This window comes from Hippocampus bargibanti, linkage group LG01, assembly GCF_051943395.1.
Source record: "Hippocampus bargibanti isolate YZ-2025 linkage group LG01, ASM5194339v1, whole genome shotgun sequence".
Lineage (NCBI taxonomy): Eukaryota > Metazoa > Chordata > Actinopteri > Syngnathiformes > Syngnathidae > Hippocampus > Hippocampus bargibanti.
Window position 1 is genome coordinate 29,123,783 of NC_142734.1, and position 25,705 is coordinate 29,149,487.

The 25,705-nt window shown below is 41.3% G+C and overlaps 3 protein-coding genes across 5 annotated transcripts; 1 reads left to right on the plus strand and 2 right to left on the minus strand.

Moving 5' to 3' along the window:
* The first annotated feature begins 106 nt into the window (after positions 1 to 106).
* LOC148903791 (cyclic nucleotide-gated channel alpha-3-like) lies at positions 107 to 6,066 on the plus strand. Of its 3 annotated transcripts, XM_089008795.1 has the most exons (8): positions 107 to 493; positions 1,034 to 1,065; positions 1,178 to 1,258; positions 1,504 to 1,560; positions 1,739 to 1,855; positions 2,469 to 2,570; positions 2,656 to 2,762; positions 2,836 to 6,066. In XM_089008795.1, exons 3-8 carry the CDS (start codon positions 1,188 to 1,190, stop codon positions 4,191 to 4,193), a joined length of 1,812 nt encoding a protein of 603 aa, XP_088864921.1. In that variant the 5' UTR covers positions 107 to 493; positions 1,034 to 1,065; positions 1,178 to 1,187; the 3' UTR covers positions 4,194 to 6,066. The 3 variants fall into 3 exon arrangements, with proteins under 3 accessions (XP_088864921.1, XP_088864929.1, XP_088864937.1); XM_089008803.1 differs by lacking the exon at positions 1,034 to 1,065; XM_089008811.1 differs by lacking the exon at positions 107 to 493 and having other exon boundaries at positions 502 to 1,065.
* A 143-nt stretch (positions 6,067 to 6,209) lies between these two features.
* Positions 6,210 to 24,487, minus strand: LOC148903792 (ubiquitin-protein ligase E3A-like). The gene is made up of 12 exons (XM_089008783.1): positions 24,214 to 24,487; positions 23,668 to 23,712; positions 23,184 to 23,473; positions 20,513 to 21,765; positions 18,989 to 19,133; positions 15,612 to 15,733; positions 11,023 to 11,106; positions 10,783 to 10,947; positions 10,553 to 10,708; positions 9,512 to 9,585; positions 9,220 to 9,363; positions 6,210 to 6,858 (listed from the first exon to the last, which is right to left on the minus strand). Exons 1-12 carry the CDS (start codon positions 24,288 to 24,290, stop codon positions 6,738 to 6,740), a joined length of 2,676 nt encoding a protein of 891 aa, XP_088864909.1. The 5' UTR covers positions 24,291 to 24,487; the 3' UTR covers positions 6,210 to 6,737.
* Positions 11,245 to 15,607, minus strand: LOC148903793 (ubiquitin-protein ligase E3A-like). The gene is made up of 4 exons (XM_089008834.1): positions 15,561 to 15,607; positions 14,528 to 14,601; positions 14,235 to 14,378; positions 11,245 to 11,893 (listed from the first exon to the last, which is right to left on the minus strand). The coding sequence occupies exons 2-4, from the start codon at positions 14,587 to 14,589 to the stop codon at positions 11,773 to 11,775; spliced, it is 327 nt and encodes a 108-aa protein (XP_088864960.1). The 5' UTR covers positions 14,590 to 14,601; positions 15,561 to 15,607; the 3' UTR covers positions 11,245 to 11,772.
* Positions 24,488 to 25,705: the final 1,218 nt, after the last annotated feature.

Below are 25,705 nucleotides of genomic sequence, written 5' to 3' on the forward strand. Positions count from 1 at the left end.
CAGCTGAGTCATTTTTGCTAACGCACACTAAGAGGCTTTGCCCAGAGTGGAAGCGATATAAATAAATCGGCAGCTCGGACAAAAGTCACTACTGTTGATCTTATTATTGTGTGCGGGTGTTGACTCTTTCAAATTGTATAACAGTTAGATAAATAAGAATTTGGGAACAACGGCGAGTGTTGTCCATTGTTTGAGGTAACAGACCTCTTTCAAAAATCAGAGTGATGCATCTGATCCCTTTTCTGTTGGCAGTCTCCTCCCTCCTCCCCACAACCTTAGCTTGGAAATGAGAGTGCTTGTATATACTCGGACGAATCAACAGCAAAACAAGATAGCTAGACGTGGGACGTCATTTTGTGTTCGTTTCAGCTTTTTTCCCCACAGATATTTAATAACAGATAGTCATTATTTGATGTGACTGGGGTCATTCAGAACTGGGAGCAAACATGGAATTAGTGCATGGTGAGCCTTCGTAACCAACACGAAAGTACAGGTAAATGCATTCAAATGTTTTATGGTCACTTGTAAACTGGCTTTTAAAAAAATAGGAATAATTTTTGAATGATACACAGATCTACCAATTCTAATTTTAGATACAATGAGCCATAATCTGCGCAAGGAGGATTTGAGCAGAGTTCACAAAACTAAACCTACAGTAAACACTTACAAAGATTGTCTCGGTGTATATCTGGTAAATTATGAAAAAAAATAACATTGGCTTCACGTAAAGAAAGGGAATTTTGAGAGAAATTGAATTATTTCCTTTAAAAAATATTGTAGTGAGAGACTGTCACTGAACTCGTAGTTAGAGATATGACATGAAACATTTGTAGTGATCCTAGTAACACGCCAGTCTAATTGATTCTTTGGTTTTCAGTCCTTAAAATCCACCAAATGCTCTGCACAATTGTAGAAAATACATAAAACAAAAACACAAGAACGGACTCATGAATTTAACTCAATGGAACTCCCACTATTTATTTATTTTTGTGAAATTATGTACTGACTTTTGCTGGTGGAAACCCAAAATCAGAAGTCCGTTGCAGGGACTGTACCCTTTTACAGGTAAGTCTCTGTGAGGTGAGGATAATACCGAAAGCAGTAGCAATAAGTAGAAGCGAGACTGTGAGAAAAAAGAGAGATTAAAAGTGTCTACAAACTTGTTCTCTATTGCAAGGCTTGCTCAAATGACGACCTCCTGTCCGAATAGAAGCAGACATGCAGAGTTCAATATGGACTTCTGTAAAACAAAAAACAGGTGAGTTCTCACTTTGAAATAACACAACAATTTGAACGACACAAGGATTGCCACTGAAAATATTAGGCATAAAAAAACCGATTGTATTGTATTTTCCCATATGGGCTGAAGACCTATTTTTAATATCACGTAAAACATCAAGAAATCAAATCATGACCTTAAGTGTCGTAGAATGGGAACGAGTACGTGAATGTCAAAATTTGTCAAATGTATGTTGATAAATTATGCATGTTTTGTACTTATAGTCAAATTCGGCGGCCTTTGGCTGAAAAGAATATGAATAACTGCAACAACAATGACGGGTAAGATGGCACTGCACTTTTTTTTTTATTCGACGGCGATATCTTTGTCGAGTATGAAAACTGGATTTGCTAAAGCTGAACGAGAGCGAAACTGCAATGTCACAGCGCTCCCTTGCGGACACTTGAGTTATTGTCGTCTTTTTCTTTTGTGCGGCTACTTACAAATCTTGTTATTAAGGAAAAAAGACAAGGAGGAACCTAAAAACGAGAAGAAAGACGAGAAAGCGGAACCTAAGAAAGACGATAAGAAAGACGATAAGAAAGATGACAAGAAAGACGAGAAAAAGGAAGAACCGTAAGTTTTACTCCTACTCCTAAATGTCAATGTATTCAATAGTGATTTTAAATGTGGGTTGTCTGTTATGTATTTGGCTCACCTCGATATCATTTTATCAAGAGCTCTCGTAGAGATAAGCGAGAATGTAATATGTTTCGCTTGATTTTCAAGTGACCGAAATGCACTGCACATCAACGCACCTAAACCGTATTACGGGTACGTAAGCAAATGCGAACTTCCGGTTTGAAATCGAACACGTCGTGAAGTCAAGTTTTAAAATATACTCGCAAACCGCATACATGACATCAGGTTACAATAAATTTAATTGTGTTTTGATCTAGTTATCCAAGTGTTATTGAAGCAACAAAGCACCGTATTTCATTTAAAAAAAAACAATTTCCGGTCCACGCAGGTACGGACCCGGTTTATTTTGAAAGTCTCAAACTGTTTCAAATGCACAAAACACAACCACGAGCGTAACTACGTATTTCTTTATTTTCTCGTTCTATGCTGCAGAGGCAACAAATTTGAGGTCATGAAAAGATAAATGTTGTCGTACGGGAAACGCAGTGGATGATTTTCAAAAGTTGTAATGAAATGATTAATAACAGCGATTCATTCTTTTGTTCAGAAAAGAGGTGTGGATTATGGACCCTGCTACAGATACATACTACTACTGGTTATGGACCATATCCATCCCTGTTTTCTATAATCTTATTTTGCTGGTAGCCAGGTTTGGATATTTCTGGTTGCAAGATTCATTTGATTTATTTATTGATAAAATGTTGAAAGTGTTTGCGAATGTTGGTGTACCACAGGGCTTGCTTTAATGAGCTGCAGAATAACAACACAACATTGTGGATAGTGTTGGACTACACTTCTGATGCACTCTACCTTGTGGACAGTTTTGTGAGAGCCAGAACAGGTTTGTGACCTCGGCTGATCTTGTGCCCGTTGTAATTTATGAAAACCTTCATGAGACGTGTTTTTGGTCATAGGTTTCCTTGAGCAGGGACTGCTCGTACGAGATGAGAAGATTCTGAAGGAAAAGTACATGAGAACCCGTCAGTTTCGACTGGACATCATATCCGTGATTCCCACCGATATCGTATTCATCAAAATCGGAATGAACAATCCCGAGTGGAGGTTCAACCGACTTCTTAGGTTGGCTCGGCTCTTTGAATTCTTCGACCGAACGGAGACTCGTACTAATTTCCCAAACATCTTTCGGATTGGTAATCTCGTACTTTACATCATTATCATCATCCACTGGAATGCTTGCATCTATTTTGCGATCTCCAAGGTTCTGGGCTTCGGGTCGGACACGTGGGTCTATCCAGCAACGAGGAATCCAGAATTTCAACGTCTCACCAGGCAATACGTATACTGCTTCTATTGGTCCACGTTGACCTTGACCACCATCGGGGAGACGCCACCACCCGTCCGGGATATTGAGTACTTTTTTGTTGTGGCCGACTTCCTCACTGGGGTTTTGATCTTTGCGACAATTGTCGGCAATGTTGGTGCCATGATATCTAACATGGGTGCCGCCAGAGTCGAGTTCCAGTCCAAGATAGACTCCATTAAGCAATACATGCAGTTCCGAAAGGTATCGAAAGAACTTGAAGCCCGAGTGGTCAAGTGGTTTGATTACCTATGGACGGAGGAGAAAACATGTGATGAAAAACAGGTTCTCAAGAACCTTCCGGATAAGCTCAAGGCGGAGATCGCCATCAACGTTCATCTGGAAACTTTGAGAAAAGTCCGAATTTTTCAAGATTGCGAGGCGGGTTTGCTTGTGGAGCTGGTTCTCAAACTCCAACCGCAAGTCTTTAGCCCGGGCGATTACATCTGTAAGAAGGGGGACATCGGCAGGGAAATGTACATCATCAAGGAAGGGAAGTTAGCAGTGGTGGCAGACGACGGGGTTACCCAATTCGTGGTGCTTAGCGATGGAGCCTACTTTGGAGAAATCAGCATTTTGGGGATCAAAGGAAGTAAGGCCGGGAATCGAAGAACGGCCAATATCCGAAGCGTGGGTTACTCGGATCTTTTTGCTTTATCCAAGGATGACCTAATGGAAGCGCTCACAGAGTACCCGGATGCTAAGACTGCACTGGAAGACAAGGGACGGGCCATCCTGATGAAAGACAATCTCATTGACGAGTCACTTGTCGCGGCGACCGATGCGAAAGATTTTGAAGCAAAAGTGAACGCCGTTGAGACGAGTCTGGAAATCATGGCACTCAAACTGAAGAAGCTAACGGAGCATCACGAATCATCCCAGCGCAAGCTCAAACAACGACTCACCAATTTGACCAACCAGGTCCGGACCATCCAAGTTGTTGATGAATAGCACAAGCTTAGGGCTACTTCCATCAAGCAACTGCTTTTCAGACAAACGCTTGATCCGATGAATGGCTTATGTTTACTATAGACGCTATAAATTCTCAACGTGCAACTTCCTGAAAGAATTGGGAAAATATGTATGTTGGGAGACCTCGTGATCATGCTTGTGCTTGAACGTTATGACACCAAAACAAACTATTTCTTATCACTCGTCCAGTTTCAAAAAGCAGTGCATTGCAAACATTTGTTCATCGCAAAATGTCTGATCCAAGCAATGTTTCGCATGTACTGTACATTTGGTCCAGAATGTCTTGTTACATTAAAAATATATACATTCAAATTAGTTGTTGAACTAGTTTACAAAGTCTGGAATCCTGAAGCTGTACACAAAGTGGAAGCTGGGGGATGTTGGACTTGTGAGTGCCATTTGCAGTGATGGGAAAACGAAGCTTCATGAAGCAATTGTGATGTTTTTTTTTTTTTTTTACTCCTCCAGGTGATGCTCTTGGTTTAAATATGGTGAGTGCAAAGGAAAGGTCTTGAAAATCCATTGCATGTTTGAACCATCTAGAGGAGTCAAAAAGTGCTTCATGAAGCTTCATTTGCCCTTCACCGGCCATTTGCACTCTCCAGAAGGAAATAACAGAAACTATCAGGAATACAGTAAGATTACAAGCGACCTGCCTCGTGAATCCTTCTGGAAACAGAAACCCAGCGATGAGAAAAAGTCAGATGGAAAGACAACACCCTTTGTGTCATGTACCATCACCAAATTGTGAAAAAAAAGTCTGACATCAAGAAAACAGTGGCTTGATAAGACTGGATATAATGACAACGTGGATAGAGGGTGGTGTCTACCACACTACATAAGATCCCTTGGTTATTTTTTTTTGTAAGATAATTTCAGTTTTGCCACCCTACCCTATAGTTTGGACATTTTTAAAAGAGAGAATACGGTTGTCATGTGTATTAAACTGGCAATGTATTTGCCAGAAATTCCTACAACCTCATCAATTGTTGTTTTTAAGCATCCGCGCCACTTCACCAGTCTCTCATCAGGATTAGGCCTACTTATGCAACAACACAATATGAGTTATTTATTTTACTTATTTATTTATGTATGTATTCATTTATTTGGGTACTTATTTATTTATACATTCATATGTATGTCATTTTATTTAATTTTTTTCAGCACCAAGCAAGTGTAAACCGTATACACACACGCTGACAAGGCAAAAATATTGGGCCACACCATTTTAATGCATTTATCGATCTGGCAATGGTTGGGGAGAGATGTGGAAAATCCACCGCTCAATAGAGACCAACTAAAAATCAGGTTGTCTGCCACAGGAGTGAAAGCGGTCATAAGAGCAAAGCAGCTCATTTGCACTTTGCGGTGTGTGATGCGGCCAGATTTCCTGACACGGTTGTCCACAAAATGCACAAAATGGCAGAAATGGAGAAAATACAGTAAAGTCTCGTTATATCGATAGTCAAGGGAGTCCGAAAAAATATCGATATAACCGGGACTATCGATATATCCGACCCTGTTTGCATGTAATTTTCTCCGTGCGTGCATAGAAATAGTATCGATATAACCGGGACTATCGATATATCCGATATCGATATAACGAGACTTTACTGTAATGTGCGTAATGGATATCAACCATTCACCCAATCGTATTATGTAGACCAGTCCGACGTCATCGTCCCAAGAGTACCGATATATAAATGCTGTTTTTATTCTCCTTAATTTTATTTCATTAGTATTGTCAACACAGGAAGACATGGTCACTACAAAATGTTTCAGACAATCGTGGTGACCAACCCCTCCCCCACACACACAAAGAAACATTCTTGAAAAAAAGTCTTAAGTGCACTTACACAGCTCTGACAAGACTTCAGTCTGATCTGCACCCCATCCCCACAAAACAACAAGTGAGATGCGTGCGTGGGTGTGGGGGGATTTTGAGAGTGCAATGCTGAGTTTATTTTGTATTTTTTTTTTTAAGAAAGGCAAGAATGAGAATTGGTACGCCTTTATTAATCCCGGAATGGGGGTGTTCACAATCCAAGAAAGGCTATGTGTTTTTTTTCCAACTTTCTATAATGTTCTACTGGTGATTTTTTTTGTTCAATAATCCTGGATGATGTCCAGAGATTAATAACCTTTGTTTCACTGTTGGATGGGGGAGGCGGACATGGGTGGGGGGGCAAGTGAAACATAAAATAAATAGAAAATCGTCCTCTCTGTACATAAAGTAAGCGGGGGGAGGCAGCTGCACATCCGTGTTCAAGAGGATGTGTGTATTTTTGATCAGGCGATCTCTGTGCTTACTTACATCGAAAGACGACAACGTTTGATAATACGGGCACAGCGAAGGATTTATTTTCCAACCGTTGCCACGTACAGTGCCTCATAATTACATTTATGTATGCATTTCCTTTTAAAAACGGGCAGCGCAAAATGGGCCGACAAGTCTATTCGCCGTGTGTTTGGAGCGGGCGGTGTAAGAGTGGTATTGTGCCGGTGTAGGGTGGGCGGCGGGGTTCAGAGCATGCCAAACCCTTTGGCGTAGGTGATGGCTTTCAGCAGTCGCTCCCTCAGCTTCTCCTTACTGCTGTACTCAGGCAGCAGTAGCACATTAAAGCAAGTGTGAGATGTTGGTAGCCTGTTGGGGGGAAACGTAGATCATCAGGAACTAATTGCAGATGGATTGTTGCGTATGGTAGGTCGTTTGTGCATTTATTCCTGGTCCTTAACGTCCATACACAGGTATGTTTTTTTTTCTTCCCCTCAGCGATGACAAAGCGTATTTTCCGGTGTATAAGGCGTACCCAAAAGCCTCCATTTTCTTGTAAAGATGACCCTGCAATTTATAATCCGGTGCGCCTTGTATGTGAAGTAATATTAAAGGACAACCGACATCAGTTTTTTGTTTCCTAACTGACATCGGAAAAACGTTTTATAGCATCTAAAATACCCAAAACCCAAAATGATATTTTTATTCAAATGCAAAACACCAATAAAAATGACTTAAAGTGTCCAAAATCTGCAAACAAATTGAGCTGCGAATTGGGCAAATTCAGAAAGTCCCGCCCCCAGTTCGTGACGTCACGCCAAGACGTCTTGCATAACTGGAGAATCAAAATAAATGGCGTCAGATTCGGAGAATATGCTTTGTTGTTACACATCCAGTTATGAATATGATTCAAGTAGTTCTGAAGAGGAAAGCATACATGTTTGCAATCGATTAATTAATTTATTCCGTGCCATTTTGAGGCAACATTGGGGGGAAATGTATCACCCAAAAAGAGGCAGAAAATGGCGTCCAAGCTCCTGTGAGGAATTAATCAGCCCGTTTCCACAGGCTGATAAATTCCTTCCATGGAGCTTGGTCGCACTCTTCTGGCGGCTTTTTGGTGCAACACAAGGTTTTCAGACCAAACAAGTACAGCAAAATACATTGACGTGATGGAAAGACTGCTACAATGTGTCTTTTTTTTGGGTCAGGGGCGTTCCTTCAGTGACGTCACGTACGGACTCGTCACCAACTCAAAAACAAGACTTCCTGAGCGCGAGTCTTAAAACGTAAAATATAGCCATATGCGGTGGAATCTTTGTAAAATACACTCAGTAGAAGTCATTTGAAGCCATTTTACAAATTATGGACACAACTTGTCCGGAGACGTCGGTTGTCCTTTAAGTCCCAACAGGTCTCAGAACTGCTGTCGGCAACACCCCCACGGAGAAGACGTAGTGCATGCTGGGATATATAAAACGGTGTTTCATTTCGGTAATCTTAAAATTACTTCTCCAGGTGGAATTTTTTTCTCGATTTAACCATAATTTAATTTTCCGTTTTTGGCACAATGATTAGAATTGGAAAATTTGGCTGGGTTTTTTTGCTTGTTTTATTTTGTATTTAGTGTCTCAAAAAATGGAAACATTTGTGTTTGTTGCTTGTTATGTATTTAATGTCTCAAAAGAATGTGTATATTTCTGACAATTTAAGGTCAAAAGAAACCGCATTTCATTTCAGTAATCTCTTGAAATTACTTCTCCAGGCGGATTTTTTTCCCCCCGATTTGCCCGAATTTTTCCGTTTTTGGCACAATGATTAGAAATGGAAAATTTGCAGTTTTTTTTGTTGCTTGTTTTTGTATTTAATGTCTCAAAACATTTTTATTTCTGAAAAATTTAAGGCCAAAATATTCCACAAAAACCTCTGAGGAACAAAAAAAAATTAAACAAAGATGATTGGTAATCTTTGACAATGATATTTATTACTGTATTGTGATCAACTCTGATAAAACCCTTGAATATTTTTGAGATCGTAAAAATGGAGAAAATACAACAATTATACTATTCTGCAATTTCTATTTTTGTGTGAGACATTCACACAGGAAAATGATGGCGAAATCTGACCATTTTTGTTGACATTCCCTTTAGCGCAGCACCATATTATAATAATAAATAATAATAATAATAATAATAATAATAGTTATAAGAATAAGAATACATTTCATTTATAAGCGCCTTTCAAAACTCTCAAGGACACTCTACAGTAATGTACGCATAATGTAACCCCAGGCTCTACTGTAGCGCCTTATATTTGGAAAAATATGTCATTCATTGAAGGTGCGCCTTTAATCCGGTGGGCTTTATAGTGCGGAAAATACAGTATTTAACAATGCATCTAATTGTTTGTACCATGTGACGAATTCTTGTTATTTTCCCCTTCCTCATTTTTGTATGATTTTTCAAAAGTAACGCAGTTTGTATTCAAAGTTATTGTATCTACGTTTACCTATATGCAAGGGGATTACAGCATTTTAGGACATTATGAGCGTGCTTTGTTGTCGTTCCACTTGAGCAGTTCAAAACCGAAAGTAATAAAATAATCCTAACTCCCAAAATTCACAGAAATGTATTAACGCTGCATCACCGGTGAGGATAAATAGTCTAGTGGCACGTGAACCTTAACAAATGCTCAAACAGCTGTCCATAGTCACGTGAATGTGGCGCTCACCGATCCGTGTCTGGCCCATTCTTGGCAATAATCATCTTCAGTTTGCCGAGCCCGCCTACGGGTGCTCTGTCCGTGCCCGTGGTGAACTGAAGAAAGAGGCGCTTCTGTTCCTCCCCAAAAGAGTGCAACGTTTCCCAGAACTCCCTAAACACACAGACAACGCACCCCAAAAATAAGGAGGAAAAAATATTGCTGCCTTGCTCATCTCGATACAATAGGAGCCAAAATTATTTTTACATTATGACATGTTAATAATACATTAAAAAATGATGATGAGGTGGATTGAGCTTACTTGATGATTCGAGAATCTCGGTTGTAGCCTCCATCATATTCCGTTGTGTCTTCTAGTGCCATGAAGTCTAAATTCTGGACAACAAACACAAGAGGAACATGAGCTGACAGACCGCTCATTAATATACGCCGAATAATTTGCCGGGTACTTCGGTGCGTGACAGGAGTCCAACCAATCACACGATACGATGTAATGACTCTTTGCAGCCAATCAGGGCATTGACAGTACTTGCGCATGGTGACGGGAAAACGAAGCATCACGAAGCACTTGTGATATATATTTTTTTTCTCCTCCATTTGGCACTCTTGGTTTAAATATGTAGGTTAGTGCAAAGGAAATGTCTGAAAAATCCACTGCATCTTGAAACCAAATTTATCATATTGGAATTATTTTTATATGATTATTACTGTATATATTATTAGACATTATTATTTTAAAATGTCTTTTTTTACTTCTTAAATTTTATTTGCCATTAAAACGAATGCAACAAATATTGGATTGATGTTAATTTGATTCCTAGTATAATTGTGTTATAATATGTTATTTTTTTGATGTTAAAACAACTACCAAAATAAATACATAAAAAAATGAAACAAACAAAAAAATTCCAAATAAAAAATATATAAATAAAAAATGGATAGACAGATAAACAAACAAATGAATGAAAAGACAAAGAAGAAGAAAAATACATAAATAAAGACAAATACATAAATCTTCTTTTCCTTTCGGCTTTTCCCTTCAAGGGGTCGCCACAGTGAATCAGTATCCTCCATCTTGACAAATCCATAAATAAATAAGTAAATAGCTAAATAAACACACAAATAAATAAAAAGATAAATACAATATCTTCTCCCAACAACTGTTAAGATGAGTCCCCCCCCCCCATATTTTTAAGTAGTGGTGTGCAGCGTGATTTTTTGTTTCAATGAAAGAAATGTGGCCAAGGTCAAAAACGATTGGGAAAAAAAAACATTCGATGGTGGCGGTGTAACAAATCAGCTGGCCATAGATCTCAATGATGTACATGAGGCGTGATCTCACCCTGCTCCCGCATATCAGCAGCTCAATTTCTTCGGGTCTGAAGAGGTACTTGAGTGGCGACTCATTGGTGACCATGTGGAAACCTCTCCTAAAGGCTTTGAACTGCTTCTCTACACTTTTGTTCAGCATGTACTCGGCATACTGAGCAACAAACTCCTGCGCACATTCACGGAGGAAATGAATGGCGCCTCGTGGTTCCGGGCGTAACGAGATGCTGGTTCGCCGCTCACCTTTCGGTTGTCATTCGTCACTGGAATTTTATCCCCGTTTTCTCTCAAATCGTACATGAGAGGGTTTCCGAAGAGGTCGGTCTGAGAAATCTGGAAGGTGATCATCATGTCCTCCTCCACGCTCCCCGTATACTCCAGCAGCTCTTTCAGGCTCTGGTGGAGAATCTGTCAAGTTGCCAAAAAGCCCGCTCGGGATAAATAACGACAGTCGTTTTCCATCACCGACAACGTGACACTTACGGGGTTGGCGTCGGCGAGGTCCCTGAAGGTTCCTTTCTTGCCCATCAGCTTCCTGTAGACCACCATTGGAAAGTGAACATCCAGCAGCTCTGACAAGACTTCAGTCTGATCTGCACCCCATCCCCACAAAACAACAAGTGAGATGCGTGCGTGGGTGTGGGGGGATTTTGAGAGTGCAATGCTGAGTTTATTTTGTATTTTTTTTTTTAAGAAAGGCAAGAATGAGAATTGGTACGCCTTTATTAATCCCGGAATGGGGGTGTTCACAATCCAAGAAAGGCTATGTGTTTTTTTTCCAACTTTCTATAATGTTCTACTGGTGATTTTTTTTGTTCAATAATCCTGGATGATGTCCAGAGATTAATAACCTTTGTTTCACTGTTGGATGGGGGAGGCGGACATGGGTGGGGGGGCAAGTGAAACATAAAATAAATAGAAAATCGTCCTCTCTGTACATAAAGTAAGCGGGGGGAGGCAGCTGCACATCCGTGTTCAAGAGGATGTGTGTATTTTTGATCAGGCGATCTCTGTGCTTACTTACATCGAAAGACGACAACGTTTGATAATACGGGCACAGCGAAGGATTTATTTTCCAACCGTTGCCACGTACAGTGCCTCATAATTACATTTATGTATGCATTTCCTTTTAAAAACGGGCAGCGCAAAATGGGCCGACAAGTCTATTCGCCGTGTGTTTGGAGCGGGCGGTGTAAGAGTGGTATTGTGCCGGTGTAGGGTGGGCGGCGGGGTTCAGAGCATGCCAAACCCTTTGGCGTAGGTGATGGCTTTCAGCAGTCGCTCCCTCAGCTTCTCCTTACTGCTGTACTCAGGCAGCAGTAGCACATTAAAGCAAGTGTGAGATGTTGGTAGCCTGTTGGGGGGAAACGTAGATCATCAGGAACTAATTGCAGATGGATTGTTGCGTATGGTAGGTCGTTTGTGCATTTATTCCTGGTCCTTAACGTCCATACACAGGTATGTTTTTTTTTCTTCCCCTCAGCGATGACAAAGCGTATTTTCCGGTGTATAAGGCGTACCCAAAAGCCTCCATTTTCTTGTAAAGATGACCCTGCAATTTATAATCCGGTGCGCCTTGTATGTGAAGTAATATTAAAGGACAACCGACATCAGTTTTTTGTTTCCTAACTGACATCGGAAAAACGTTTTATAGCATCTAAAATACCCAAAACACGCAGTATGATATTTTTATTCAAATGCAAAACACCAATAAAAATGACTTAAAGTGTCCAAAATCTGCAAACAAATTGAGCTGCGAATTGGGCCTATTCAGAAAGTCCCGCCCCCAGTTCGTGACGTCACGCCAAGACGTCTTGCATAACTGGAGAATCAAAATAAATGGCGTCAGATTCGGAGAATATGCTTTGTTGTTACACATCCAGTTATGAATATGATTCAAGTAGTTCTGAAGAGGAAAGCATACATGTTTGCAATCGATTAAATAATTTATTCCGTGCCATTTTGAGGCAACATTGGGGGGAAATGTATCACCCAAAAAGAGGCAGAAAATGGCGTCCAAGCTCCTGTGAGGAATTAATCAGCCCGTTTCCACAGGCTGATAAATTCCTTCCATGGAGCTTGGTCGCACTCTTCTGGCGGCTTTTTGGTGCAACACAAGGTTTTCAGACCAAACAAGTACAGCAAAATACATTGACGTGATGGAAAGACTGCTACAATGTGTCTTTTTTTTGGGTCAGGGGCGTTCCTTCAGTGACGTCACGTACGGACTCGTCACCAACTCAAAAACAAGACTTCCTGAGCGCGAGTCTTAAAACGTAAAATATAGCCATATGCGGTGGAATCTTTGTAAAATACGCTCAGTAGAAGTCATTTGAAGCCATTTTACAAATTATGGACACAACTTGTCCGGAGACGTCGGTTGTCCTTTAAGTCCCAACAGGTCTCAGAACTGCTGTCGGCAACCCCCCCACGGAGAAGACGTAGTGCATGCTGGGATATATAAAACGGTGTTTCATTTCGGTAATCTTAAAATTACTTCTCCAGGTGGAATTTTTTTCTCGATTTAACCATAATTTAATTTTCCGTTTTTGGCACAATGATTAGAATTGGAAAATTTGGCTGGGTTTTTTTGCTTGTTTTTTTTGTATTTAGTGTCTCAAAAAATGGAAACATTTGTGTTTGTTGCTTGTTATGTATTTAATGTCTCAAAAGAATGTGTATATTTCTGACAATTTAAGGTCAAAAGAAATCGCATTTCATTTCAGTAATCTCTTGAAATTACTTCTCCAGGCGGATTTTTTTTTCCCCGATTTGCCCAAATTTTTCCGTTTTTGGCACAATGATTAGAAATGGAAAATTTGCCGTTTTTTTGTTGCTTGTTTTTGTATTTAATGTCTGAAAACATTTTTATTTCTGAAAAATTTAAGGCCAAAATATTCCACAAAAACCTCTGAGGAACAAAAAAATTTAAACAAAGATGATTGGTAATCTTTGACAATGATATTTATTACTGTATTGTGATCAACTCTGATAAAACCCTTGAATATTTTTGAGATCGTAAAAATGGAGAAAATATAACAATTATACTATTCTGCAATTTCTATTTTTGTGTGAGACATTCACACAGGAAAATGATGGCGAAATCTGACCATTTTTGTTGACATTCCCTTTAGCGCAGCACCATATAATAATAATAATAATAATAGTTATAAGAATAAGAATACATTTCATTTATAAGCGCCTTTCAAAACTCTCAAGGACAATCTACAGTAATGTACGCATAATATAACCCCAGGCTCTACTGTATATACTTATATTTGGAAAAATATGTCATTCATTGAAGGTGCGCCTTTAATCCGGTGGGCTTTATAGTGCGGAAAATACAGTATTTAACAATGCATCTAATTGTTTGTACCATGTGACGAATTCTTGTTATTTTCCCCTTCCTCATTTTTGTATGATTTTTCAAAAGTAACGCAGTTTGTATTCAAAGTTATTGTATCTACGTTTACCTATATGCAAGGGGATTACAGCATTTTAGGACATTATGAGCGTGCTTTGTTGTCGTTCCACTTGAGCAGTTCAAAACCGAAAGTAATAAAATAATCCTAACTCCCAAAATTCACAGAAATGTATTAATGCTGCATCACCGGTGAGGATAAATAGTCTAGTGGCACATGAACCTTAACAAATGCTCAAACAGCTGTCCATAGTCGCGTGAATGTGGCGCTCACCGATCCGTGTCTGGCCCATTCTTGGCAATAATCATCTTCAGTTTGCCGAGCCCGCCTACGGGTGCTCTGTCCGTGCCCGTGGTGAACTGAAGAAAGAGGCGCTTCTGTTCCTCCCCAAAAGAGTGCAACGTTTCCCAGAACTCCCTAAACACACAGACAACGCACCCCAAAAATAAGGAGGAAAAGATATTGCTGCCTTGCTCATCTCGATACAATAGGAGCCAAAATTATTTTTACATTATGACATAATAATAATACATTAAAAAAATGATGATGAGGTGGATTGAGCTTACTTGATGATTCGAGAATCTCGGTTGTAGCCTCCATCATATTCTGTTGTGTCTTCTAGTGCCATGAAGTCTAAATTCTGGACAACAAACACAAGAGGAACATGAGCTGACAGACCGCTCATTAATATACGCCGAATAATTTGCCGGGTACTTCGGTGCGTGACAGGAGTCCAACCAATCACACGATACGATGTAATGACTCTTTGCAGCCAATCAGGGCATTGACAGTACTTGAGCATGGTGACGGGAAAACGAAGCTTCACGAAGCACTTGTGATATATATTTTTTTTTCTCCTCCATTTGGCACTCTTGGTTTAAATATGTAGGTTAGTGCAAAGGAAATGTCTGAAAAATCCACTGCATCTTGAAACCAAATTTATCATATTGGAATTATTTTTTATATGATTATTACTGTATATATTATTAGACATTATTATTTTAAAATGTCTTTTTTTACTTCTTAAATTTTATTTGGCATTAAAACGAATGCAACAAATATTGGATTGATGTTAATTTGATTCCTAGTATAATTGTGTTATAATGTTATTTTTTTTATGTTAAAACAACTACCAAAATAAATACATAAAAAAATGAAACAAACAAAAAAATTCAAAATAAAAATATATAAATAAAAAATGGATAGACAGATAAACAAATGAATGAAAAGACAAAGAAGAAGAAAAATACATAAATAAAGACAAATACATTAATCTTCTTTTCCTTTCGGCTTTTCCCTTCAAGGGGTCGCCACAGTGAATCAGTGTCCTCCATCTTGACAAATCCATAAATAAATAAGTAAATAGCTAAATAAACAAACAAATAAATAAAAAGATAAATACAATATCTTCTTTCAACAACTGTTAAGATGAGTTCCCCCCCATATTTTTAAGTAGTGGTGTGCAGCGTGATTTTTTTTTCAATGAAAGAAATGTGGCCAAGGTCAAAAACGATTGGAAAAAAAAAAACATTTGATGGTGGCGGTGTAACAAATCAGTTGGCCATAGATCTCAATGATGTACATGAGGCGTGATCTCACCCTGCTCCCGCATATCAGCAGCTCAATTTCTTCGGGTCTGAAGAGGTACTTGATGCAGTTGTTGTAGATGGCCAGGCCGAGAACGATGCCGATCAGCGTGTACTGGCCCTCGTTTTCAAACGACGAAGGGTTGAACCAAAAGAGTTTGGTGAGTTCATCATATGTGAACATGCCTGCCAGAGGAAAACAACACTTGCCGCATTAATAAGCTAAGCCTTGTTTACCACTCGGAGGCGCGCTTCTGTTTGCTTTGATTTCTCACAGTAAAAGCAATTGAAAGCCCCCTCAAGACAAATCTCCTTTTCAATGCTGGAAAAAAAAGCCAACAAAGATGAAATATCTTAAATCAAGGCAAAATATGCAGGTTCCTTGGCATCCAAGTTATTTCTCAGCGATGATTACAGGTTTCAGGAAATCCGAAAACAACAACAAATAAACAGACAAATAAATGAATAAATAAATAGACAAATAAACATCCTGAATTGGTTGCCAGCCAATCGCAACGCACACAAAGACAAACAAGCGTCCGTGCTCACATTCACTCCTTGAAACAATTTGGAGTGCTACACCAGCCTGCCATGCCTGTTTTTGGAATATGGAAGGAAACCGGAGGACCCGGTGAAAACCCACGCGTGCCTGTGGAGAACATGCTAACTCCACACAGGAGTAGAGCGGGAGCCGGACTTGAACTCACAAACTCTGTAGTGTGAGGCAAACATGATATCATCAACATCATTTGTTTATTATTAATATTATTATTATATACGTACATTGTTTACTTATTTATTATTATTATTATTCTTGGGTGATGCACAATGAACTGGTCACCAGCCAGTCAGTCTTAAAGGACAACCGACACCATTTTTTGTTTCCTAACTGACATCAGAAAAACATTTTATAGCATCTAAAATACCCAGAACACGCAGGATGATATTTTTAGTCAAATGCAAAACACCAATAAAACTGACTTAAGTGTCCAAAAACTACTTCAAATTTAACCCGGAAGTGGCCAGTTTCAGAAGGTCCCGCCCCCTTGTTCGTGATGTCACGCCAAGACTTCTTGCCTTGCCCGAGGATCAAAACAATGGCTTCAGATTCGGAGAAGATGCTTTCTTGTTACTCATCCTGTTATGAATATGATTCAAATAGTTGTGAAGAGGAAAACATAAATGTTTGCAAGCGATGAAAGAAGTCCTTCCGTCTCATTTTGAGGCGTCTGGATTCCAATGTAGCATCCCAGGAAATGCACAAGATGGCGCCCCAGCTCCGTTGGAAATGGGCTGATTTGTCCGCTAGGAATTTGTGTCAACTAGTAGCAAATAGTAGTCTTGCTCCAACACACAACAATTCACCATCACATTATGTTTTCCTTCTAATTTCGCCATAAACACGAACTTTTCAGACCAAACAAAGTACCCAAAATGCATTGTGTGTTGCTTTCTCGGTCAGGTGCGTTCTAGACGTGACGTCAGGCATCGTCATCAACTCGAAAACAAGACTTCCTGAATATTCAGCGCGACTCTTAAAACGTAAAATATAGCAATATACCGTGGAATCTTTGTAAAATATGCTCAGTAGAAATCATTTGAAGTGATTTTACAAATTATGGACACAACTTGTCCGGGGGCGTCGGTTGCCCTTTAAGTCCCATATTTTTTTTAACTGTGTAACATACCCACTTGACATAAATTCCCTGTTCCAAATTTGACCGTGATTCCCCGCAATAGCCCATCCGGCTCAGGTTTGAGGGGCATTTGGGTAAAGCGGTGATGTCTCACCAATATCCGGAAAAAAAAAAAAAAAAAAAAAAAAAAAAAAAAAAAAAAAAAAAAAAAAAAAAAAAAAAAAAAAAAAAAAAAAACCCCCCCCCCCCCCCCCCCCCCCCCCCCCCCCCCCCCCCCCCCCCCCCCCCCCCCCCCCCCCCCCCCCCCCCCCCCCCCCCCCCCCCCCCCCCCCCCCCCCCCCCCCCCCCCCCCCCCCCCCCCCCCCCCCCCCCCCCCCCCCCCCCCCCCCCCCCCCCCCCCCCCCCCCCCCCCCCCCCCCCCCCCCCCCCCCCCCCCCCCCCCCCCCCCCCCCCCCCCCCCCCCCCCCCCCCCCCCCCCCCCCCCCCCCCCCCCCCCCCCCCCCCCCCCCTCTGAATGCACGCGGCTCTGGCCGATGCCTCGCAAGATGGGATTTCTACGTCATCACCCACTTAAAGATTGGAAATACAATGGTGCACCAAGATGACAATGAGCTGACGGCTGACACACCCAACGTCAATCGGATTTGTTCTGCATTGGACGCACCGTTCACAACAAAAAAAGAAGAGAACAACCCCTGTCTGGGAACATTTTGATCTCTCCAAAAGAAGTAAAAATTACAATAACCAGTGCAAGTTCCTTTCATCACTTTGCTCAGAATCAGAATCAGAATCAGAATCATCTTTATTGCCAAGTATGTAGGACACACAAGGAATTTGTTTCCGGTAGAACACGCTGCACTAGTATCGTTGTCAAAAAAACTGCTAAGTGGCACTATACAGTTCCATTTTGGCATGCTGCTGTGAAATGTAAATTTTTCCACTGTGAGACTAATAAAGGCATATCCAATCCAATCCAAATATATAATGTCAACTATAGTGACAACACGGTGTAACCATCGTTTTAATGTCTTCTACTTGCTAATATTTTCAAAGGTGAGCTTTCTGTATGAGCTGTTCCTTGTTTGTGTGTCAATGTGTAAAGTAAAGCAATTATTCTTTCAAGTAACACACGCACATTCATTCACATCACAACTTCATGCCATTTTTACAGAACGGGATTAGGGCTAGCAAAGAAAAAAATTAAGTTGGCACAATTCTCAATTTTATCTCAGAAATCTGACTTAGTTTTGAACGCTGCTTCTAAATGAAATGTATTATTGTTATTACAAAAAAATTAGCAAAATTCAAGACCACCTTTCAAATCATTTAGATCGTTGTTACAGACATACACAAAGGGGAAATCGCAAAATATTTGTAGCAGACGTAATTCTCCGTAACTTGTGTCCGATTTTCAACTCACCTTTGAAATTGTCCCGTACAGAGTGGATATCCTTATGGTTTATCTTGGTATTGGTGCATGGTGAGTTCTCCAGGTAGACCGAAGCTGTACCTTTCTTGGAGGGGTGAGGGTCACAGAGTTTCGTATTGACCTTGTAGAGCTCCAGGGCTTTGACAGCTGCCGCATTGTTGTCCATGCGGCGGAAGCCGAAAGACGAGGCACACCATGAGTTGGAGCATGATTCATTCCCACAGCCCTCGGTTAACCTTTAAGTCCCATATTTTTTTAACTGTGTAACATACCCACTTGACATAAATTCCCTGTTCCAAATTTGACCGTGATTCCCCGCAATAGCCCATCCGGCTCAGGTTTGAGGGGCATTTGGGTAAAGCGGTGATGTCTCACCAATATCCGGGTTGAAGATCTCCTCAACCACCAGCTGAAAAAACTCTTTGGAAACACCCCCTTCATCCACACCTTGCTCCCCTTCAAATTCCACGTACAGCTGCTTCTTCAGGTCCGCCGGATTCTCCATGGCGATCATTTCCAGCTGTTAACAAAAGGGGACATTTCCGGTTTTATCATACATGTCAACTTGTAGGGTTTCGGTGTAATTTGTACAAGTGAGCACTGATTTTTAAATGCGCACGCCGTCCATTCAAAATCTGTACTTTTTCCATCCATTATGTTTTTTTTCCTTGTTTTGATTTTGTCACAATTACGGCAATGAGGCAATGCATCAAATTGGTCTGTAGCCATTTGATCGTGAGAATTCAGTGTTGCAATAAGCGTGAAAAGTTACAAGCCCGTCAATGAACAATTTTTGCCTCTAAACAAAATCACATACTCATCGGATGCTGTGACAAAAGTGGACATTTTGTTCTGGCAATTTGTTGCCAAACACAACCTGCCGATCACTTCTGAGGATTAACAGAACAAATGTTTCCTGACTTGAAGATTGCATCGGTAAGTTAAATTTATCAATTGAACTTTTTAACTCATTCGCTAACATTCCCATATTTATTCGGGAATTGAAAAATGTGACGAGGAGCACCATTCCCGAATTTGTTCACGCTTTGGTTTTTCTTGCGGGGGGTGCCAATAAAGCGCTGGTCAGACCTCTGGTAATGTTTTTGCCTTCCACGAGGGGGCAGCATTTCCCTTTTTTTCCAAGATAGCGCTTGTTTCAAGCTTCAGTTGTTGTATGTATTGTATTGTATTTTGTACAGCCAACCACATTTCAAGCTCAGATAACGCCAGACCCATATAACTTAGAAATTAATACATTTTTCTGATGAAAGAAGATCATCTAAGGCAGGGGTGTCAAAGTCATTTTTTGCCGCGGGCCACATTGTAGTTATGGTTTCCTCTCGAGGGCCGTTATGAATTTGGGGAATCCATTGGAATGTTTAAATCCCTTCAAATATTACATACAGAGCACACAGCCAATTAATGAATAACTCGTTTTCAAATCTGAAGTCAAGAATAATGACTTTTGTTGTGGTTGACATTCAAAAATATGAAATTTTCAGTCCAGTCTTGTGTTTTTCTACTTCTTTCTTTCCTTTCCTCTTATTTTCATCCCTTTGCTGCTGTGAAATGTAAATTTATCCACTGCGGAACGCTAATCCAATCCAATCCAAAAGTCATTCTTAAATGTTAGAATTCATGATGCAGCTGATGACATTGTTTGTTTTTTGATTGAACCGGGCAATATACCAATACAATCATATTATTTAAAAAAACAACAACAATAAAAAAATGTTATTTTTCTTTCATTTTACGGACGCTATATAAAACACAAGATTAGTCACCATTATGTAAGGACAGACGGCATTTTTGCAAGATTGCCAACCGCCTCGCGTTGAGAGGATAAAGTTATCAATATGGCGCATTTTTGGGAAAAACACAGGATCGAGCCGCACGTACCCTGACCAGAGCGTCGTCGATGATGTGGTCCCGGCGGACCTTCAGCCGTAGGTACGGATTCAGCTGCTGGCCCTGCACTAAACTATAAAGCACCGTAATACGTCGTTCGCTGTACATGCGGATGCGGTTGTCGTAGTAGAGGCCCAGATTCTTGGTGACGGCGTTGAGGATGAAGGGACACGTCATGAAGGAGAACTTGTTTTCAGTCTCCACCTTAAAAAAAGTATAGTCCTTGTCCATCTCCAGCACCTCGTTCAGAGGCTCGTTGACAAACTCCTCGAAGGGGACGAGCGGCCGCCGACAATCGTCAGTATGGATGCCCAATTCCGTCTCCAGGGGGTCCACGCGGGGACCCTTTTTGTTACGCCTCTCCTCGCCCAGGAGTTCTTGCAAAGTCAGCTCGCTTGATTCCGGGATAGGCTCATCGTCCTCGTCCTCGTTGTGCTCCGTATCCAAATCGCCGCCCAGGACGTTTGCATAGTAGACAATCTTCAAGCATTTGGTGGCCGCCACCACCGCGTCGTCGTCGTTCACCAGGTTGCGGCTGTTGAACTCGTTGCTGATCACCTTATAGGTGATGAGCTGCTGGAAAGTCTCCACCATGCGGCGAATGTGCTGGGCGTTGTAGTGCGCCCACAGTCGCGAAAGTTTGGCTTGGGCGGCGAGGGGGAGTTTGCTCATGGCCTTGCAGAACTGCGGCAGGGCGATTTCTAAATACTCGGGGCTGTGGAGGTTGCTGTTCTCCATCACGATAACAAACAGGTTCAGGTAATTCGGGTCGCGGGAATAAACGTTATGGTACGTTAAGTCGCACTCCACGTTGGGAGAGAGGTAGACCAGTGCGTTCAAGAAAGCAGCTTCTATCTTCTCGTTGCACAGCAGGCGCTCGTACACACGGCGCACCGCGTCAATGTCAACCGTCACCTCGTCCGGGCCCAGTTTTTGAACCGTGTTTTCCGCAGAGGAGCTTTCCCCGAGGCGTGACGACGAAGGAGACGTGGAGGAGTCTTCTTCCATGGCGGCTGTCGAGCAGGTGGCGGCTTCTTTTTCATCCTCGTCTTTGTCCTCGTCTTTTTCCTGAAGGGACTTGAGCTCCTCTTTGGTGTGAGGACTCGACCGTCTGAAACTCTGGACCAGGACCTCGGCACTGGAGAACACTCGGCCGATGACACGGATGAGAGGGGAGTAATCCTCATTCTCACTGCAGATATCCAAGATCTCGTACACTTTGTCCTCCGTCAGGTAGTTCACATCTGTCGAGGGAAGCGGGAAATGATTCAAAAACTGAAACGGCACTGAAGGGTTGAGGTAAAATTTTGATGCCGATATCGCAAGATGGCCTCCAGTTGCCATTCCCGTAATGCAGACACGTCCAAAGTTCGCCCCGGGGTCCACATGCGGCCCATGATCAATTTTCATCCGGCCCGCAGCCTCCCGTCAAATCACCAAATCTGGCTCCCTTTGCAAAATGTTTAGACAACCCTCCGCCATGTTCCAAAATGTGCAATTGCGCACAACAAAAATTCATTCGATTTATTGAATGCATTAAGAAAATTTTACTTGGTTTCTGTGAGCACAGTCTAAAATAGCGGCAAAGTAAAGTCTGTTTTGATTGTTGAGTCAAATAGTTGTATGTGACAGATAGTGATGCGACAGACTGTGCCAAGGCTCCGAGGCACATGCCGAGTAAACAGGTGAAAGAATTTGTGAAGCGCGATTCGAGGCATGGGTTGATTTCGGTTGTCGTCACGCCCAAAGCCTCTGAATGCACGCGGCTCTGGCCGATGCCTCGCAAGATGGGATTTCTACGTCATCACCCACTTAAAGATTGGAAATACAATGGTGCACCAAGATGACAATGAGCTGACGGCTGACACACCCAACGTCAATCGGATTTGTTCTGCATTGGACGCACCGTTCACAACAAAAAAAGAAGAGAACAACCCCTGTCTGGGAACATTTTGATCTCTCCAAAAGAAGTAAAAATTACAATAACCAGTGCAAGTTCCTTTCATCACTTTGCTCAGAATCAGAATCAGAATCAGAATCATCTTTATTGCCAAGTATGTAGGACACACAAGGAATTTGTTTCCGGTAGAACACGCTGCACTAGTATCGTTGTCAAAAAAACTGCTAAGTGGCACTATACAGTTCCATTTTGGCATGCTGCTGTGAAATGTAAATTTTTCCACTGTGAGACTAATAAAGGCATATCCAATCCAATCCAAATATATAATGTCAACTATAGTGACAACACGGTGTAACCATCGTTTTAATGTCTTCTACTTGCTAATATTTTCAAAGGTGAGCTTTCTGTATGAGCTGTTCCTTGTTTGTGTGTCAATGTGTAAAGTAAAGCAATTATTCTTTCAAGTAACACACGCACATTCATTCACATCACAACTTCATGCCATTTTTACAGAACGGGATTAGGGCTAGCAAAGAAAAAAATTAAGTTGGCACAATTCTCAATTTTATCTCAGAAATCTGACTTAGTTTTGAACGCTGCTTCTAAATGAAATGTATTATTGTTATTACAAAAAAATTAGCAAAATTCAAGACCACCTTTCAAATCATTTAGATCGTTGTTACAGACATACACAAAGGGGAAATCGCAAAATATTTGTAGCAGACGTAATTCTCCGTAACTTGTGTCCGATTTTCAACTCACCTTTGAAATTGTCCCGTACAGAGTGGATATCCTTATGGTTTATCTTGGTATTGGTGCATGGTGAGTTCTCCAGGTAGACCGAAGCTGTACCTTTCTTGGAGGGGTGAGGGTCACAGAGTTTCGTATTGACCTTGTAGAGCTCCAGGGCTTTGACAGCTGCCGCATTGTTGTCCATGCGGCGGAAGCCGAAAGACGAGGCACACCATGAGTTGGAGCATGATTCATTCCCACAGCCCTCGGTTAACTGGTGGTAATAGCGCTCTATTAGATGCTTGGCAGCTGCTCGCTTCCTGTGTGTTCAAAATTATCCAAGTGATCAAGAAATTAAAAATAAAACGACATTACAAGATCATGAAGCACATCCAATGTCATTTTGCCTTTATGCCATGCAACTTGGTTGTTTGGACTGAGCCAGTTTGCAAGGTTTGGTTTGCTTCAACTATTAAATGTATGCAGGAATTTTGTATTGGGGAAAATGACTTACATTCGGCTTGCTTCTGCGTTTTCTACAGCAGGGTCGTCTTGTTGTCTTATGGAACAAGGACAAAGAAGAATATACAATACAATTACCACCGTGTGAGTAGATTTAAACAAAAGGCACTGTGCCATCAGAGCGTTGCAACTAAGCAGCAAAGTCCCAGTTGAGAAGATGCATAGCGCCGGCCAGCCAACGTTAATATGAGGCAAATAAATATAGTTATGAATATACGTTCACAGTGACATTTTGCTCTGTGTTTAGAAAACAGCATGCAGGGAAAAAGCGGATATATTGGTAAACGGTCAGTGGGACACAAAAAGGGAAACGATATTGAGTTGCCCAAGCATGCTAATGTAGCAAGCCATTACTACAAACACTGTATCTGCTTAAAAATAATTGTTGATTTTGAAATGTGATTTTATCAAAACCATCACTGAACAGAGTCACGAGGGTATTGTGTGGGACAGGATTGCGGAAAGCGGTGGGCATCACACGAGCAACCAAGATGAGAGCCAAATAGCATCCCCGGCTCTTTCCTCGTCGCGTACCCACCTGTCAACTCCTCCTTCTGGGCTAATGTCGGCCTGTGGTGGCGCACACTCACAGTCCTCCTTCTCGTCGGAATTCATACGAGACTGTAACCTCACTTGTTCGTCAGTCTTTAGCGGCGAGCGAACGTGTTAAGTCATCCACGGGTGTGGCACGGTGACCGTTGGCACTGGCGAGAGGGATTTATGGTTAAAAAGTTCATTCATAAGCTTGAATCTGAAGGCTCATTCCGCTGCCTGAGGTTAGCAGCCATATTTGGTTCGGCTTCACTGTCGGACTAACGACCCACAATGCACCGCGACTCGGTGACAAAACTGGCGGAAAATGTTCAACATGTTCCGGTGTCAACCCAGAAGTGGGGCGCGCGCTCGATGGTTGTGGGTTGTTTCATTTATGTATCTATTTATGTATCTATTTTTAAACATCGATCCATTTCCTAAACTGATTTCGTAAGGTACACATCTACAAACAACTCAGAAATATCGTATTTTTTTACACCGATTTTAAAAAGACATTTACATTGAACCTGTTCTATGAAGATTTGGAGGAAATTGTATAATTGTTAGTTTTTTTAAACACCACGCACTTTATTTTTTTGTTTTTAAAATCTAATGGGTGTAATGATATGAGCAAATCGTATTTGCATGTTCTACTAGTGATGCCTGGCTATAGATCAAAGGTGCATGCGCGCTGCTGCAAGTCAGTCTGATGAGAGCCTACGAGAGCCACACATGTGAATTGCCTTCTCCCTCCAACCAACACAGCCGTCCTAATAAAGAACCTCAACTCTATCCAGAAGTTGTATCATTTACCGAACCCGCTTACACAAAGCAACACATGGTGTCAGAATTGGTCTGGAAGACAAGAGGACGATAAAAGGACTTGGAACGAAAGATTCCACGGAGGAAAGACATTGAGCACAACCCACGGCAGAAAACGGCAGAAATGGAAGCTTTACGTCCACCCACAGCTCTGCAGCTAACAGGTAACGTGGCTGAAAATTGGAAGAGATTTAAGCAACGTTTTGAACTGTATTTGTCTGCAATTGGAGCTGATGAAAGCCATTCAAAGATGAAAGCATCCATGTTTTTGCACGTTGTGGGAGAGGAAGCTCTAGAGGTCTACAATAACTTCACATTTGATGCTGAGGATGACAAGATGAAGCTGTCAAAAATAATGGAAAAGTTTGAAGCTTACTGCATTCCGAAACGCAATGTGACGTTTGAAAGGCACAGATTCTTCACATGTGTACAGACAGTTGGAGAAACTATTGACCAATATGCAAATGAGCTGAGAAACAGATCAAAGACATGTGAGTTCGGTGGATTAACAGAATCACTGATCAAAGACAGAATAGTGTGTGGCATTACAGATAATAAACTGAGAGAAAGGCTACTCAGAGAATCAGATCTGGACCTGGAAAAAGCCTTAGCACTGTGTAGAGCCGCTGAGACTGTTAAATCACAGGCTAAAGAGTTGCTAAATGATTCTAGCT